The following is a 16,287-nucleotide window of genomic DNA, read 5'->3' on the forward strand; positions in this document are numbered from 1 at the left end:
GGGGCGGGCACGCCGGGCAGAGAGCCGGCTCGGGGGCGGAGCTACCCCCGGCCGTGCGTGCGCTTAAAAAGCGCTAATGTGAAACCGGCCTTACATATGTTTATTATACTTGTCTATATTTCCCCTTTTCACATGTAAAGCGCCATGGAATAAATGGCGCTATATAAATGCATAATAATAATAATAATAATAATAATAATAATAATAATAATAATAATAATAAATAGAAAACAATCATAGTGATTGTGAATCTTGCAACTATTATTCTGTATTTTGTGGGCAGGAAACAGAATCATTCAGTCCAGGTTGACTTGCAGCATTTGTGACAAAATGAAAAAGAGTTTGGAGTCACGGGATATTTAATATAGGCCCAGCCGTCTCGTCACATTCAGGGTGAGGGATTCAGTCTGCAGCTCAGCACCAAGCACCATAAACTTGATGTAATAGGTAGAACTCATGGAGGATCATGAATGGTGGAGTTAAAATAAACTTTACCGTCTCCCATGAAAGGTTTGCCAACACGGAGGGCAGGCAGGTAGTGGAAGGCTTGGAAAAGAGCAGAAGCTTTGGTACACTTGGTTTGCTCCAGGCTAATTTATTATCACATTGTTCTAGCTTTCTAGCTATATCTGTAACTGATCTAATGAGCGAGTTCTCCTATTTTTTCTGTCCTGCTGAAGTTTGCCTTTAACTAGTTTTCTCAGCATATTTTGCACTGATGTCTGAGACTTAAAATAACAATATGATACATTGTGTACAAATATATTCACTATGGCAGAAAACAATAAGAATTAATTGAATGGCATCACTTTTTAAATGACTATGGGTATGTGCCCACGATCAGGAACTGATGCAGGTTTGACGAGGCGTATTTATGCAGCATCAAACCCGCAGCGGTCAGCTGTGACAGCATACTATGTGTGCATACTTGCCTGCGGATCACCCGCGGACACTGACATGCGGCGCGTCTATCAAGACCGCAGCATGTCAATTTCTCTTTCAGAGACACGAGTCTTCGCAAGAGAAATTACATCAAGAGAAATGTATTGGGTGCGGTGAATCTGCATGGTTCAATGAACACACGCGGATTTAGAAGGCAGCGTTTTAGATGCAGTGAACATACGCTGCATTCAAAGTGCTGATAGTTTTAGATCGTGGACACCCGCTCTAAGGGCTTGTTCACAAGCCGCGTTTTTGCCACAAAAGAAGAAAAAACAGTCTTTTGTAGTACCGGCAAAGTGAATGAGACTTCTGAAATGTCATTCATTTGCTGATCATCTTTTCCTTGAGGATTTGAACTCTCAAAGTTTTTTGTTTTTAAATCTGAAGCGTGTCAATTCTCTCTGCGTTTTTTACAGCATTTTGCACCCATTCGAATGAATGGGGGAGAAAAAAAACATAAGAAAAAAAAAAAAGCATAAAAGACACGCAAAAATGTTGTAAAAAAACGTATTTTACTTAGCGGTTTTCTTGCCAACACTCGAGTGTTTGCAGCAGATTTTTCTGCAGCAAAAAACAAATGTGTGCACATACCGCAAAATCAGTCAAGTAACTAAGATGATAACGGTATCTTTAAATATCTGAGATCTTCTGGGTATGATCGGCGTAAAGTTATTCTCACACAGCCCAACGATTCCAACTTATCACCCACAGCACAGAGACTGTCCTGTGTCCCAAAGCTCACAATCTAATCTCGTGCACGAAGGCCAATGTATGCAGATCGTCACAGCGGACAGGTTGACCAGGGTCAGTTATAAATTGCCATAGAGCTGAAGCAATGAAAATCACCCCCGAGATTATTATTCTTGACTGTCAACAGCTTGCTAGAGCCAGGGATAATTAGCCACAGTGGCTAATGAAAAGCGTACCTCTCATCTCCACATGCTTATATTCTAATACCGCCGGTAATTAGCACTGACAGAATGTTTTCCTTTTATATCACTTGCGCGAGTTTTGAAAGAAAAAAATACGAAGAAAAGTTTCTTACTAAAATCAATTTCATTTCTGCACTTTCTCGATGAATTCTTGACCTTCAGCTTTTTTTCACAATAATTTTTTTTGTATAAGAATAAAATATTTCCATAAACTTCAAACTGATTAAACTTCGAGCGCTGTATTAATTCTACCAGCTTTATCTTTTTCTCCTGCTTTGTTGTATGAGATTCTAAAGGTTACAGACAATCGCTGCATTCACTGTGTAGGCGATATGTGGTTTAACCTGCAAAAAAATTGCGCAGCCATTAGCGATCATTTGAAATTGGAACTTATTTTTAGTAAAACCACATATTGGCTCAGTTTTGTTTGTTTTTTTTTTTAACCACATCGCGGGTGCTCAGTGGCCACAAGGTGTGTCCTCATCTTTAATGGCACAGAAATCTGCATTCTTATGACTGTATATAGTTTCCCCTCCTGTCCTGATCGGCCCACAGTGATTGTTAGCAGTAAAGTACCGTAATTCTGATATATTATATACACACACACACGGAGGATTATGATGAACTTGGGGGGGGGGGGGGTATTACAGTGCAAGGAGACATGGAAAATACATGAAGGCTGAATTTAAATAAGGCCATCAATACTTTACAGAAAACGTAACTATCATCAGTAAGTAACGCTGCATCGGAGACTGCAATTTACAGAAACTCTATAGTGTCAGCCTATAATGTCAATAATGTCACCTGTAGCAGCAAATCCAGGATCCCAGGTTAGGTGTTTGAATGCTTCCAGCAGTAGGAGGGTGGAAGTAATTACTTCATTTTGACCCAATATGAGTTGCATCAGTACTACAGCTGCAATGTGCAGACCTCATGCAGTTTGCAAGGATTGAACTTAGATCATTATAGCGAGCTGTGGGAGATCGGGATATTGAATCTATAATGCAGACCTGAAAATACATTGGGTTATGGCCACCAGGAAGCTGCCATAGCCCTAGAATAAAAGTAGCAATTTAATATTAATTTTTCTTAAACACCTGCCACTCCTCCTTTCTATACCGATAGACCATTTTTAGATTGTGGAGGAAGTGTGGACACAATGTAACTCCGGTATTACCAGGGATGTAACAAATTGTTGAATTGTTTCAATGTATGAAAGTGCACCATATCATACACGGCTAAAATGTGCAGTGATATTGAGTTACACTCTCGAGTAGCCGCCGTTATCCTGATGACGGACATACCCATCTCTTCTCCCCATTGGCCTCCTCTAATTCAGATCTTTTCCATTTCCATTAATTGCTGCCCTTTGATTTTATAATCAGTCTCTGTCCCCTCTATTTTTGTCGGTGGCAGTAGGAAGCCGTCACACGTCCTGGTTCAGTGTCCCCGGCCCTCCCCATCTCGGAGCTTGCTGGCTGGGAGGCAGGTAGCACACACTGTGCAGGAACAGGGCTTGGAGCAAGGACATATTGCAGGCAAGCCTCCCTGCAACCATCATTTGTAACTGTCAGACGTTTATCACTGACAAATCTGTTTCTTTCAGAAAGACATTCAGGATGTAGATCAAGGGGAGTACGAGGATGCAATATTTATGGAGTCGGCAAGGCATTTTGACATTGCCTCTTCCACTGAGGTGGGGAAAAAACAGTGAGACGTAAGCCACAATGGACAGAAAATGTTGTGAGCGGATATAGCATTATTTAAGATTAAGAAAGCAAAGAGTAATAAGTAATGAGAGCCATTTATCACAGTGAAGCAGCAGAATCCCGCAGGGACCTGTCCTGCAGCCAGCGCCTCCTTTATTAGTGCCAGCTAGTATCCTATATTAAATGAAGCATCTTCTAGTAAGAAGCTAAGACCTGGTAAACAATTATTAGCTGCTGTGCTTCTGTCAGGGAGGAATATGCTCTATATATCCTAGCAATGACGCGGCAACAGACAAAGATTAACCATCAGTTGAATGAACAGAACATTTTTTTTTGTCATTTGCACATTATCTTGCCTTTCACCTGAACACATCATAAGAACAGCTTTATTGTGGAAATGTAAACCTGTGATCCGTGACTTCAGCTCAGATACACTGTCTACTGAAGTCTGCGGTGGTCTAAAATCCATCTCCTGTCTGACAAGAGCCATATTACTGCTCTATAATACTCCCATACTTTACACTGAATCTCTGCTCATTCGTTCAGATTAGCAGCTGCAAATACACGCTCCGCACAAAACCATTGCTGGAGAGCAGAGATCAATTATAGCAAGGAGCATATAACTATAAAATCATAGTGACTAGCACTGAGGAACATCAAACACATGACTCAAGGTCCCCATACACATTAAGACTTCCATCAGATGAACACGGTGACTTAAGGATCCAGTATGTCTGATGTTTGATCCTTTAGTTCTCTAGCAATAGCTGCTGCCATAGATGTCTGGCAGTGTTTTTCTCCATCATAGAGGATAGAGAAGCAGATTCAGAACTCCTGTCTATGGGACAGTTGGGCGAGATAGCTGCCAGCTGAATGATCTAATGTGTATGGAGGCTCCAGTGTGCGATAGCCAAAGATCTTCCTTAAGATATCAATCATACAGGAGGGCTACAGGCTGGAATTACCCACTGACCTTCCACTTTAAGCACATATAAGATAAGACATCCAATCACACTAGATGAGCGCTGATGAAAACCGCTGATTTCAAAATGATAGCATGTGATACATCGCTAGAATCAGGGTCTCAGCCCCAACATCATGCTGCTCTCTGAATACATGGCAAAAACATGCTGACAGATTCCCTTTCACAATCTACATTGTGGATGAAAAACAGGAAAGGGGGATGAAGACTAAAGCCCCCTTCACACATAGCGAGATTGCTAGCGATATCGCTAAAGCGTCACCGATTTTGTGACGCAACAGCTATATCGGTAGCGATCTCGCCACATGTGACACTTACCTCCGACCCGGCTCCCCGCTGGATATCGCTGATCGCGCGAGAACATCCTGGGCCGTTTCTCATCGTCTGCTTCCTGCTGGCGCCGACGAGCGACTCCATGGACGCAGGCGAAAGACGTCACCCTCGCTGCGTGTGACAGCTAAGTGACGACCGCTGCTGCATCACTGGTGAGATCTGCCTGTTTGGCAGCTCACTAGCGACCATTTAGTGATGCACCAGCGATCCTGACCGGGACGTATCGTCGGGATCGCTGGTGCATCGCTAAATGTAACGGGACCCTAACAGTTTGATTTTCTGCCAATCTATTGTGGAAGATGTCCTTTAACAATCATCAAGATCAGCGTCTTCATAGGTGTCTATTCAGATTGGCCTTGCCACTTCGCACATCTTAAAGGGCAGGAGTCATTTTTCTTGGATGACGCTGGGTGAGTGTCAGTAACCAAGGGCTATGAATATAAATGGCAGGTGACATTTACGCAACATACAGACGACGTGAAGATATTGTATGATTGACAGAGACTCTCAAACCAAGAGGCTGCTGCTCATTTGATTGTCTTTCTAAAGTTTGACAGGTTGTCACTAGGCAGCTCTGAGTCCAGAAATATGAATACATGGTAGAAAACAGAGCGAGGCCGATAAGCAGTACGTACACGACTAACAGTGTATCCGAAAGGAAAGCGACGTTACCCTTGCAAACAAAGGTCTACAAATGAGGTGCGGATTATCCACACATGTATGATCTGATCAGATGAGCCCCTACAAGGCAGAACTGTGCAAACAAGGCTTATTAATGACTACATATTTGTGACTGTTCTTCCTATTTACTGACAGAGTAAATCAGAGCCAGGAATGAGTTTTCTGACAAAGTAATGAGCGCATTCCACGAGGGCAATTTGTGATTAAATTGGAAAGTTTCAGAGAGAAAATTATTATTATTATTTTTCTCTCTCTCCCTTGTAGGCAAATATGGGATTTGTTAAAGTAAAAATCGCTGGAACATTTGAAGCATTGTTCCTCTTGAAAATAGGCTCTATGCATTATAACCAACACAATTTCTAATGCCTCGTAGCTACAGAATGGAAAACGTGTATCCACTTTATCTTATTCACAATTATTATGATTAATAATGTATAAGGCACGAACAATGGGCAGAACAATGTGCAATGTGGTGCGCGCAGGTTATGGTTCTTACTCAGGCTCCGTAAACCGGGAAGAGAATCTAATGGCGGAAATATATAAAAATAAACACAAACCGGGAATTAACTGCCGCTTTCTCACAATGGAGGAAGCCAGTGACACACTGTAACAAAGACTCCCCCCCCTGACTTTTACTGGTTTTGCCATCATTTTCATGGCAGATAATGTTGTTTAGAGATAGCCTAGCTCATACAAAAAGTATATTTCTGTCCACAGTAAGCAGTATCATTAACGTTGCATTCACTGTATAGGAAGCATTATTGCAGCTGTAATTCTGGGCACAGTGGGCAGTACTACAGTAGCTATATTCTTGTAGATGGGGTCAGTATTATAGTAGTTATATTCTTGCACACAGGGAGCAGTATTATAGTAGTTATATTCTTGTACATAGGGGCAGTACTACAGTAGTTATATTCTTGTACATAGGGGGCAGTATTATAGTAGTCATATTCTTGTACACGGGGCAGTATTATAGTAGTTATACTCTTGTACATAGGGGCAGTATTATAGCAGTTATATTCTTGTACATAGGGGGCAGTATTATAGCAGTCATATTCCTGTACATAGGGGGCAGTATTATAGTAGTTATATTCTTGTACACAGGGAGCAGTATTATAGTAGTTATATTCTTGTACATAGGGGCAGTACTACAGTAGTTATATTCTTGTACATAGGGGGCAGTATTATAGTAGTCATATTCTTGTACATAGGGGGCAGTATTATAGCAGTTATATTCTTGTACATAGGGGGCAGTATTATAGCAGTCATATTCTTGTACATAGGGGGCAGTATTATAGTAGTTATATTCTTGTACACAGGGAGCAGTATTATAGTAGTTATATTCTTGTACATAGGGGCAGTACTACAGTAGTTATATTCTTGTACATAGGGGGCAGTATTATAGTAGTCATATTCTTGTACATAGGGGGCAGTATTATAGCAGTTATATTCTTGTACATAGGGGACAGTATTATAGTAGTTATATTCTTGTACATAGGGGGCAGTATTATAGTAGTTATATTCTTGTACATAGTGGCAGTATTGTAGTTATATTCTTGTACATAGGAGCAGTATTATAGTAGTTATATTCTTGTACATAGGGGCAGTATTATAGTAGTTATATTCTTGTAGATGGGGCAGTATTATAGTAAGTATATTCTTGTACATAGGGGCAGTATTATAGTAGTTATATTCTTGTACATAGGAGCAGTATTATAGTAGTTATACTCTTGTATATAGGAGCAGTATTATAGTAGTTATATTCTTGTACATAGGGGGCAGTATTATAGTAGTTATATTCTTGTATATGGGGGCAGTATTATAGTAGTTATATTCTTGTACATAGGGGGCAGGATTATAGTAGTTATATTCTTGTACATAGGAGCAGTATTATAATAGTTATATTCTTGCACATAGTGGCAGTATTATAGCATTAATGTTCTTGTACATAGGGGGCAGTATTATAGTAGTAGTTACATTCTTGTACATAGGGGGCAGGATTATAGTAGTTATATTCTTGTACAAAGGGGGCAATATTATAGTAGTTATATTCTTGTATATAGGGGCAGTATTATAGTAGTTATATTCTTGTACAAATGGGGCAGTATTATAGTAGGTATATTCTTGTATATAGGAGCAGTATTATAGTAGTTATATTCTTGTACATAGGGGGCAGTATTATAGTAGTTATATTAACTTTACTAAAACATATTTTATAGAATGCATTTACCATGTAGCCTTCAGTGTTACTAATAGTAGTTCTTTTTGTGGTGAAATTGATTGTTAAATGGTCCCGTTATACTATAGGCTTTTCTATAGTTTGCAGATTCAATAATGAGGCAACTTGGCTCTAATCTGAAGGATGCACGGCTCTGCTGATACATATGCTGAATGAAGAGGGCAGATGTCTTGGTAAGAGATGAACTCCAGCTCAGCCGTCCAGGAGGGGGGTTATTTTCGCTCGAGTCATGAGACTCTGCAACTATGGGTTCTGCCGTTCATTAACATGCACAGCATATCACGCCTAAGCCTGGTGTAGTATCCTTCTTCCAAGATGCTCAATAAGACATTTACTTCGCTCTACCCACAAGACAAAAACCTTCTTTTGGTCATTTATGGTTCCCTCCCTTCCAGACAAGCAAACCAAGTCTGTTACTTCACTGCTTCAGGTCATAATTGAAAAAGACAGAAAATGCTCAATATGACTCATACATAATTAAGCTTATCAGTTGCCCAGGTAAAAAGAAAGAAGAAAGGAACCGAGGTGTTTCAGTGGACTCCCCTCCCTTTCTTGCTCTCCTTCTTTCAACGAAAGAAGCAATTTTCAATTACTCAAAAAAAAACGCACACAAGATTCCACTTCCCAAAGCAGCCGTAAAGGAGAAAGTGACAAGAATGAAGTCCCCCCATACACTTTAGCTAGCCACACTACTGACTCCTTCAAACACAGGCGTGAGCTTGTCTGTTCTATGATAGAGTATTCCAACAAGATAGTCTGAAACTGGGGGGGGGGGGGTGTCTTAAAACAGAGATAGTTTAAAGGAAATACTTTGGGCGATTATCTATGGAAGAATGCAAAAAGTATTTAATGTGAAAGACACTTGCTACGGTGCTGTTATTTATTTATATACTCTCTTATATAGCAAAATTAATTTTCCTAACAGACAGTGATCACTGTCCCCATTCGAGCTAACAATCTAAATTTCCTATCAGTATGTCTTTGAGTGTGGGAGGAAACCGGAGAACCCGGAGGAAACCCACACAAACATGAGAACACACAAACTCCTTGCAGATGTGGTCTTTGGTGGGATTTAAATCCAGGACCCCAGTGCTGCAAACTAACATGGCTAACCACTGAGCCTCCGTGCTGCCCTCACAATTTCTCCCTTCAACTTGTGTCAATGAAAAATTAACAATTCAGATTGTTTTTCAATTATAGTATTAAACACGTAAATTATAGTATTAAACACGTGATAATACCTAGACAATAACAACCAGTTAAGTTGTTCCAGCCATCGCTGAGCTCCAGGGAGGATTGACGTTGCTCCTGTCATGGTTTGAAGAGGGTTCTTGCCCTGCACTCACAGGGTTAAGTGTTCGTGGCCTCTTTCTGGATCTGGGAGGGGTATTTATACTCACTCTTTACCAGGGTTCTCTGTTAGCTATACTGTTGTTCTAGTGTGTCTGACCCCTGGTGTGCGTGTATTCTGCGTTGCTTGTTTGCTTCCCGTGTATGACCCGGTCTGTTCCCTCACTCTGTACTCCATCTCTCGTTTTGGTACTATTGTCTTTTCTGGTTCTGACCTCCTGGCTTGGCTATCGTTACTCCGTTACAGTTTGTCCCTATTGTCCAGTCTATTGCCTGTTCTGGCTTTCTGATCTATTGCTACGTCCTGACTATCCATTCTGTCTAACCCTTTGGTACTATGTTGCTATCTCATGCTTTGACCCGGCTTGATCTGGTTGCTGTCTCTGTCCCTTGGTAACATTGCCCTGTAGTTACCTTTCTAGGAGTGTCCCTGCAGCTCCTGGCTCTGTGGTGCTGAGGCCACACCCCCAGCAGTCACATGCTTCAGGTCCTGTGAGCTTGGAGCATGCATCGTCACCACTGAGACCCCGCTCCGCAGGTATCTTTGTGCACAGTCTTTGTACTCAGGACACGCACACTGGCTCAGTGAGCAAGTGCAGTGCGGTGTTATTGACAGATCCTGTTCCAGCAGACTAATACCTTATACAAGGTCAAGTGTCTCTTGAAAATACATTGCATGCTGATCACGCCACAGTAGTGAGGATACCAGATTTTAAAATAATTTAATAGCCGCAGATTCTCGTTAACCCCTCAGCTCCCCAGCAGAATGCATCTGAACCACGAAAGCCTGAGCCTCCATGTAAGATCATGGTCTTTCTAGTCATGGTCCCCCAGCCCACCCTCCCGTCTCTGCTGTGTGCCAGATAATCACCGGTGTTTACATTTCTAACCACGCGTGCATATGGTAAGTAGGATGTTACAGAGTGTACACATAATGCACAAAGGATAAATGTATCACGTAGACTGAGTAACCGAAGCTCTGTCCCAGGGAGATTAGAATCTAAAGAGCAAGATAATGCTCTATGCATGAACACTGCAGGTCTCCGGGAAGGTTAGGGTTCCTGATGACTCCACAATATATGGAGAGATTACAAAGAAGAGCCAACACTATTCTGCAAAAGATGTTTCCATTAAAGATAGTTCCCAGAAAGAATGTTCGACCTTCACCTGCTGCCACTGAACATTTATGGCCAGGTTGAATGTATGTAACAACCTATATGAACTAAAATGTGCATGGATACATCTTCAAAATGGAGGTCACGCACAGACTGAGGTCAGTCAAAATTGTCAATTTTCCCAAGACTACTGTACATCTAATTATATATTGCATTGCATTTGGTGCTCGTCCTTCAGTCAGCTAAATAAAGAATGGGAATGTTAATTGTGAACATGCCCAATCCTAAATTTTCAAGGGACATAAGCTACTGCCAGAACTGTCTGGCAGTAGCTTAAACACCTCTTCCTGTGAAAATACATACAGGCTCAGTTTTAAAAGCATATGTGCATGAGGAGATAGAAGAATCCATTGTGGGCCAATTAAAAGACTGACTGTTATGGAGTCCTCTCTCATCAAAAAAATAAAAGTAGCCATGTATTGGTCCTTCAAACATAATTCATTTAGTCCATACTGTCTAAGACTTTATCATTTTGTCATGTCATTTTCTGTGTTGTAAAAACAAAACAAAACAAAAAACAGCTCACCACACCCGCACTACTTCTCTTGGATGAACGGCAGCCTGAGCAGGCACAAAGGTATATCAGCAGAAGTAAGTTGGCACTCCGCTTTCCTTGGCTCAATACTTTAGTGGAAATCCATGTGCACAATGGCATACAATGTGGTCTTCAACACCCTTGAGCGTTTCGTGTACCATTCCTTACTCACTGATGTCTTACCCATTCAAAAATCAGTTATAAATATTTTCTAAACCATCACGCCCCTTTCGCATACTCCAGTTACTGTTTGGAGTATTCTGGATTTTTTTCTCCATCACATTCTTCAAAATGGCGCACTTGGTTTAAAAACACACTGAGAAAAGTAAAAAAAAAAAATAAAAAAATGGTCTTTAATTTCATAAAATCGCTCTAGGAGAGGAAGTGGAGTACATTTTTGACAAAGTGTGCAACTTTTTGAAAAGTCGCAAATGATGATTCAGGTGAAAACCCAAAGTGGTAAAAAAAAAAAACAAAACCTCAGATGAACACAAAAATTAGATTTAAAAAAAGGCACAAATGGAAAGATAGACATAGTGCAAAAAAAGGGAGCAAAACACCAAAAACTTGACAAAAAAAAAAAAAAAACAACAGGTGTGAATGCAGGAATGAATTGGGGCTTTAGTTTCTGAAAGTTCCTTCATGGTCATACCATTACTAAGATTCATGAGGATCTCTCAAAGTTTGAGATTACTTTGGGATTTAAAAGGTTATCGTCATTATCTCCAGTATAAGGATATGATATGTGAGCAGGTTTTTGAGGGGGCAGGAAGCAAGCTGTGGGATCAATGTGAGCAGCGCGGATATAATCCCTCTAGTGATCACAGAAAGAAGCAGCAATTTGTCACACATGGCAGAGCCAGAGAGCACAAGGACACCGCCGATTCAGTAGGACGCTGTTCTGGACTAGTGAAGAATGATTACAGAGAAGAGACCTACCATGCCCTGAACCTTCACTAAAGACTATGCTAACTATGCAAGTCACAGATAACCTTGTGTTGCTGGTCTTCAGAAAGTGGAGCAATGTCAAATTTATTGTTTATCCACCCAGTATAAAGCTCATGAAAAAGTTAAGAGACCTGTCTGAACTTCACCGTGTTAGTAGTGGCTTTTCTCTGCATTGTGTTTCACTTGCTCATCCATCCATAAAGCATGCAAAGACATTTTGTAAAGTGCCACTGATATCATTGCAAATAATAGAGGTTTTGCTCATGTACCCGTTGAAGCTTCCATCACTTTTGAGGGCACAGGTAACATGTACCTAGTATGATATTATTTGCATAACCCCAAAAGACCCCATTAATTTGCCAGTATTTAATGGGGTATATTTGAATACGTTGAACAATAAAGGGATGACAGCTTTATGTAGAACACTGTAAATCGATTGATGGCTGCCATGTCCTACCTTCTAGAACAGTCAGTTTGGCGTTGCTGTTGATTTCCCCCACACTGTTGGTTGCTGTACACTCGTATATTGCTTCATCCCTGTGAACCCGGAGGGGCTGTATTCGAAGAACAGACCCTGATCCATCATCAAACTCTATGACCTAAAGAACAGAAGAATTCTTGTCAAATTACCAATGGTAAAATATAAACCATTATTTTATTTCTTTAAAAATGTATTGTTTCCAATTCTTCATGACCATTAGCAACTATTATCTGTAAACCTCAATACAACAGAGCCTCTAGCAGGTCCAATTTAGCTCGGGCTGCTAACAGTATGCCTATAAGATTTGAACAATATGGCGCCCTCAGTCTATTTTCTATTCATCCTGCTCAGTTATCGTCGGAGATGATCAAGTGATGCTGGGCCTAGTTATCAGTTTTGGGTTAATCCTCCTCTTATAGGGAACCTGACAGGTGATGCATGCTGTCCGTTCGATGGGCAACATGCATCAGGCACTGGCTGAATGATTTCGATCAGGTATGTTTCACTATGAAACGCTGCGGTATTTCAGAGTAAAATCTGTCTATCCAACTAGTCTCCAGCGTGGTTGGTCCCCGGCAGCTTCTCCACGCCCGCTGCCAGTGATTGACAGGTCTCTCCCTGTGTGTGTGTATAGAGAGAGACCAGTCAATCCAGGGCAGCGGACAGGGAGAAGCTGCAGGGAACCCGATGGCAGTTTTTAAAGTATGTTTAACAGCTGTAGACCTCGCTGCGGCCAGAATTTATACACATCCTTCTACCCAGTAATGGCAGGAATTAGCCAATGTTTTCAGTCAAATAACTCAATTTCCACATTGTGTTGAGGCTTTTGATGAAAAGGATATGAATTCAAAGGCCAAATCACTATGGTTCTCAAGAGACTGCTATATGACATAATGTTGCAGTAGATATTGGAGAATTTGATCATGAAAAGAACACTTGTGTTTTTAAACAATCAAACTTGTGGAAAATCTATATTTGTCTCAATCCTTGGTCCTGCAGAGAGGTTTCCTGTCTCCTCCCAAGCGCACCTGAACTGCCATAGGAGGGGTTCTTATAGTGACTACATGGGTGCAAAATCAATTCTGATTGGTTCAAAGTTTTAAACTTGTGAAAATGATGTGATTAACATGCATGTCACAAAATACTGAATAAATAATAAGATGAATACATCTGCCATTAATTATATAAAATTAACGCATACGTTTGGACAAAAAAAAAACAAGCAAATTGCAGCTAATTATATTTTACAGGACCTATTTTAAAGAAATCAAATCCAAATGGAAAGGGAAGAAACATTGAAAATTAAGAAGAAATGGAGTCCGTCGGCTCTGTACAATCCCATGATTATAGTACAGTATACGTCAGAGAAGCTTTCTCAAGTAAGACGACAGACGCTACATTTAGCCTTTGACGCAGTGTGGACCTGGCCTAACATCTTCTACTTTAAAAATATAAGCCTGGAATAAGAAATCACCCGAGAGCAGCAGAAGCCTTGTGTGAATCTGATCAAATACCACTACAATGTAGATATTCTAGGAATACATGTACTAAATTCCCTTTAACTAAACCATCAGGAGTGTACAGGAATTTGGAACACAGCAAATGTGTCTAATTTTTTGGAGAGGAGGGAGGGTGAGGAGCAGGCTGCAAATAATGAGACACTGGGAAACAAAGCTGGGAAGGCAGGCAGTATATCTGGCACAAAGAGACTAATTCCTCTCCTCACTTCGGTTCTGTCTTCCCTTTCATTCTATAATAGTGACTGATACAATTATTTCAATTCCACCCATTAAATCTTTGAGATTGGAAATGCAGCGAACAATTCTAATTTTATGTGAAGAGAACCCAGTCGCTTATCAGTGATACTGAGAAAGGAGAGTCACCCGTCCTTATTGCCAGGGATGACAGCAGAGGGGCGTACAAAATCTCGTTACAGGAGCAATGGATATGGCAGAACATTACATGGTTGACTATTGAGATCACATTCTGTTTCACCATAAATGATAACATTAGCTTCTCCGCATCAGGGCCCATAGCCTGACAGACAGAGGGGATGAACTGGGAAGCCTCTAGCCCTTGTCTCTTGCGCTGGCACTTACCTCGAAGCGCTGTGAGCTAACTTTTTTCCCCTTCTTCATCCAGGTGATTCTTGGCTTTGGATCTCCTGTGGCCTGGCACACAAAGGAGGCAACTCCACCTGATATTCCAATCTGGTCATCCGGCTTCCGGATAAAGACTGGCTCACCTGCGGAAAAAGACATTACGGCATTAGGCACGCCACCACAGGACGCTTATTACCCCATTTACATGGTCACTGTAAACCAAAGTTAACTGGCGATTGACTTTGTGGACGTCTGCTCTGCAATAAACACAAAAACGAACTCGCTGTAGCCCACTGCGAATGGAGCTTAATGAGACAGTAAAACGGAGGCACAAGCTGTCTTATAGGAAGGATATCAAACAATTCACTGGTAAAAAGGTCAACGTTTCCAGGTTTTGCAACAATACTTTATGTAGCATTTTATAAAAGATGAGTTCAACTGTTCTGTGTTATCAGTTACACTGGACTGGGAACCCATTCAGTCATGTCTCCTCCATAGTCGTTATTTCATGTCACATATCATCGATGTTTTCATATATCTAAACTCTACAGACAGCTGTATATATTATTTGCTGAGCTTTACAAAAAAAATACATAAAGTTGCCATGCGCTACTTTCCATATATTCACATTTATTACTGTGTAATGCATCTCCTCCATAAGCTTTCTGCCGCATACAAGTTCAATGGAGACGTAGTCCTGCAATGATCTGCTGCTCTCATCTGACCTCTCCGCTCTTACACCTCCAGACGTCTCCTGTGCTGCACTTTCCAACCTTCCCTTAAGAACAATTTGTTCTCGTTCTCGGTAAAATAGATCATCAGCCGTCCACTTTCACATACATCGGGAGCTTTATTAGCTATTAATTAATGATCACAAATACCGCAACTTTCAACAATTAAAAATAATGTACGGTATATGTCAAGTGTAAATTAAAAAATATGTAAGTTGGGAATCTTTTATTTAAAGAAAATCGGTCAGCAGGTTTTGGCAAATGGTGTTGCTTAAAAATCTTCTTCTACCTTTGTGAGTACACAGCTCCTGCGCAGACCTGTGTATCTCCACATGAATTACCGTAACCGTAGAAGCTGCGTACACTAAATGCTACTAAGACTGTGTTATTTTCTATTTTGGATACAGCTCTTTAAAATTGTTCAATACTTCATACTAAGAATCTATTTTAAGTTCAGGTTTACATATGATGGGAAAAAAAAATCACACTAATTAAACCTGTATAATTAGGTCTCGGAAGGATCCGAATTCGTGGATTTGGCGTCTAAGGCCTCTTTCACACTTCAGTTTTTTGTGTCAGTTAAAATCCACCAAAAAGGAGGACAAGCGGATCCGTTGTTAACTGATGTGAACGGATGCCACAGGATCCGTTTTTTGACGGATCCGCAAAATGAGGAAATTTAAAGGGAGAGAGGGAGAGAGAGAGAGGGAGAGAGAATTTTTTTTTTTCCGGCACCCAGACAGAATTTCGGGTTAAATCAGTGTCTGGAGTATCCACCGGCCAAAAAAACGTTGCAAGCTCCGTTTGGAAATGTTTAAGGATGTTGACGGACAGCAACATTATGGTGGATCCGCACAAAAATGGATGCAACGGACGGCAATCCGTCAAGATCCGCCAATAATGAAAGTCAATGGGGAAAAAAACGGATCCGCAAAAAAAATTTGTGGATCCGTTTTTTTTCAAAACCTGGCGGATTTTGACTGATTGTAAAAAACGGAAGTGTGAAAGAGGCCTTAGTCTTTTTAAAGTGATTTCTTTGTGATAAAACGGAAATGTCATCGCTAAATACCAACACAGAAAATAGTCATAATAATAATAATAAAATGTTTCTTGACTTTCATGCCGAGAATACATCCATGAAGGAAGC

At 40.8% G+C, this 16,287-nt stretch overlaps 1 protein-coding gene across 15 annotated transcripts in view; it reads right to left on the reverse strand.

Moving 5' to 3' along the window:
* The window catches only part of PTPRF (protein tyrosine phosphatase receptor type F), a 1,130,165-nt gene that overhangs the window by 134,536 nt on the left and 979,342 nt on the right, over nucleotides 1-16,287 (reverse strand). For all 15 annotated transcript variants that reach the window (XM_073544479.1, XM_073544478.1, XM_073544488.1 and 12 more), the window contains 2 exons: nucleotides 14,407-14,552; nucleotides 12,284-12,425 (listed from right to left, as the gene is read on the reverse strand). In XM_073544479.1, the coding sequence (XP_073400580.1) occupies nucleotides 12,284-12,425; nucleotides 14,407-14,552 (288 nt within the window). The remainder of the gene's footprint in view (nucleotides 1-12,283; nucleotides 12,426-14,406; nucleotides 14,553-16,287) is intronic.

Source organism: Dendrobates tinctorius, unplaced genomic scaffold (assembly GCF_039654945.1).
Source record: "Dendrobates tinctorius isolate UK_male_01 unplaced genomic scaffold, ASM3965494v1 ptg000138l, whole genome shotgun sequence".
In the NCBI taxonomy this organism is placed as follows: domain Eukaryota; kingdom Metazoa; phylum Chordata; class Amphibia; order Anura; family Dendrobatidae; genus Dendrobates; species Dendrobates tinctorius.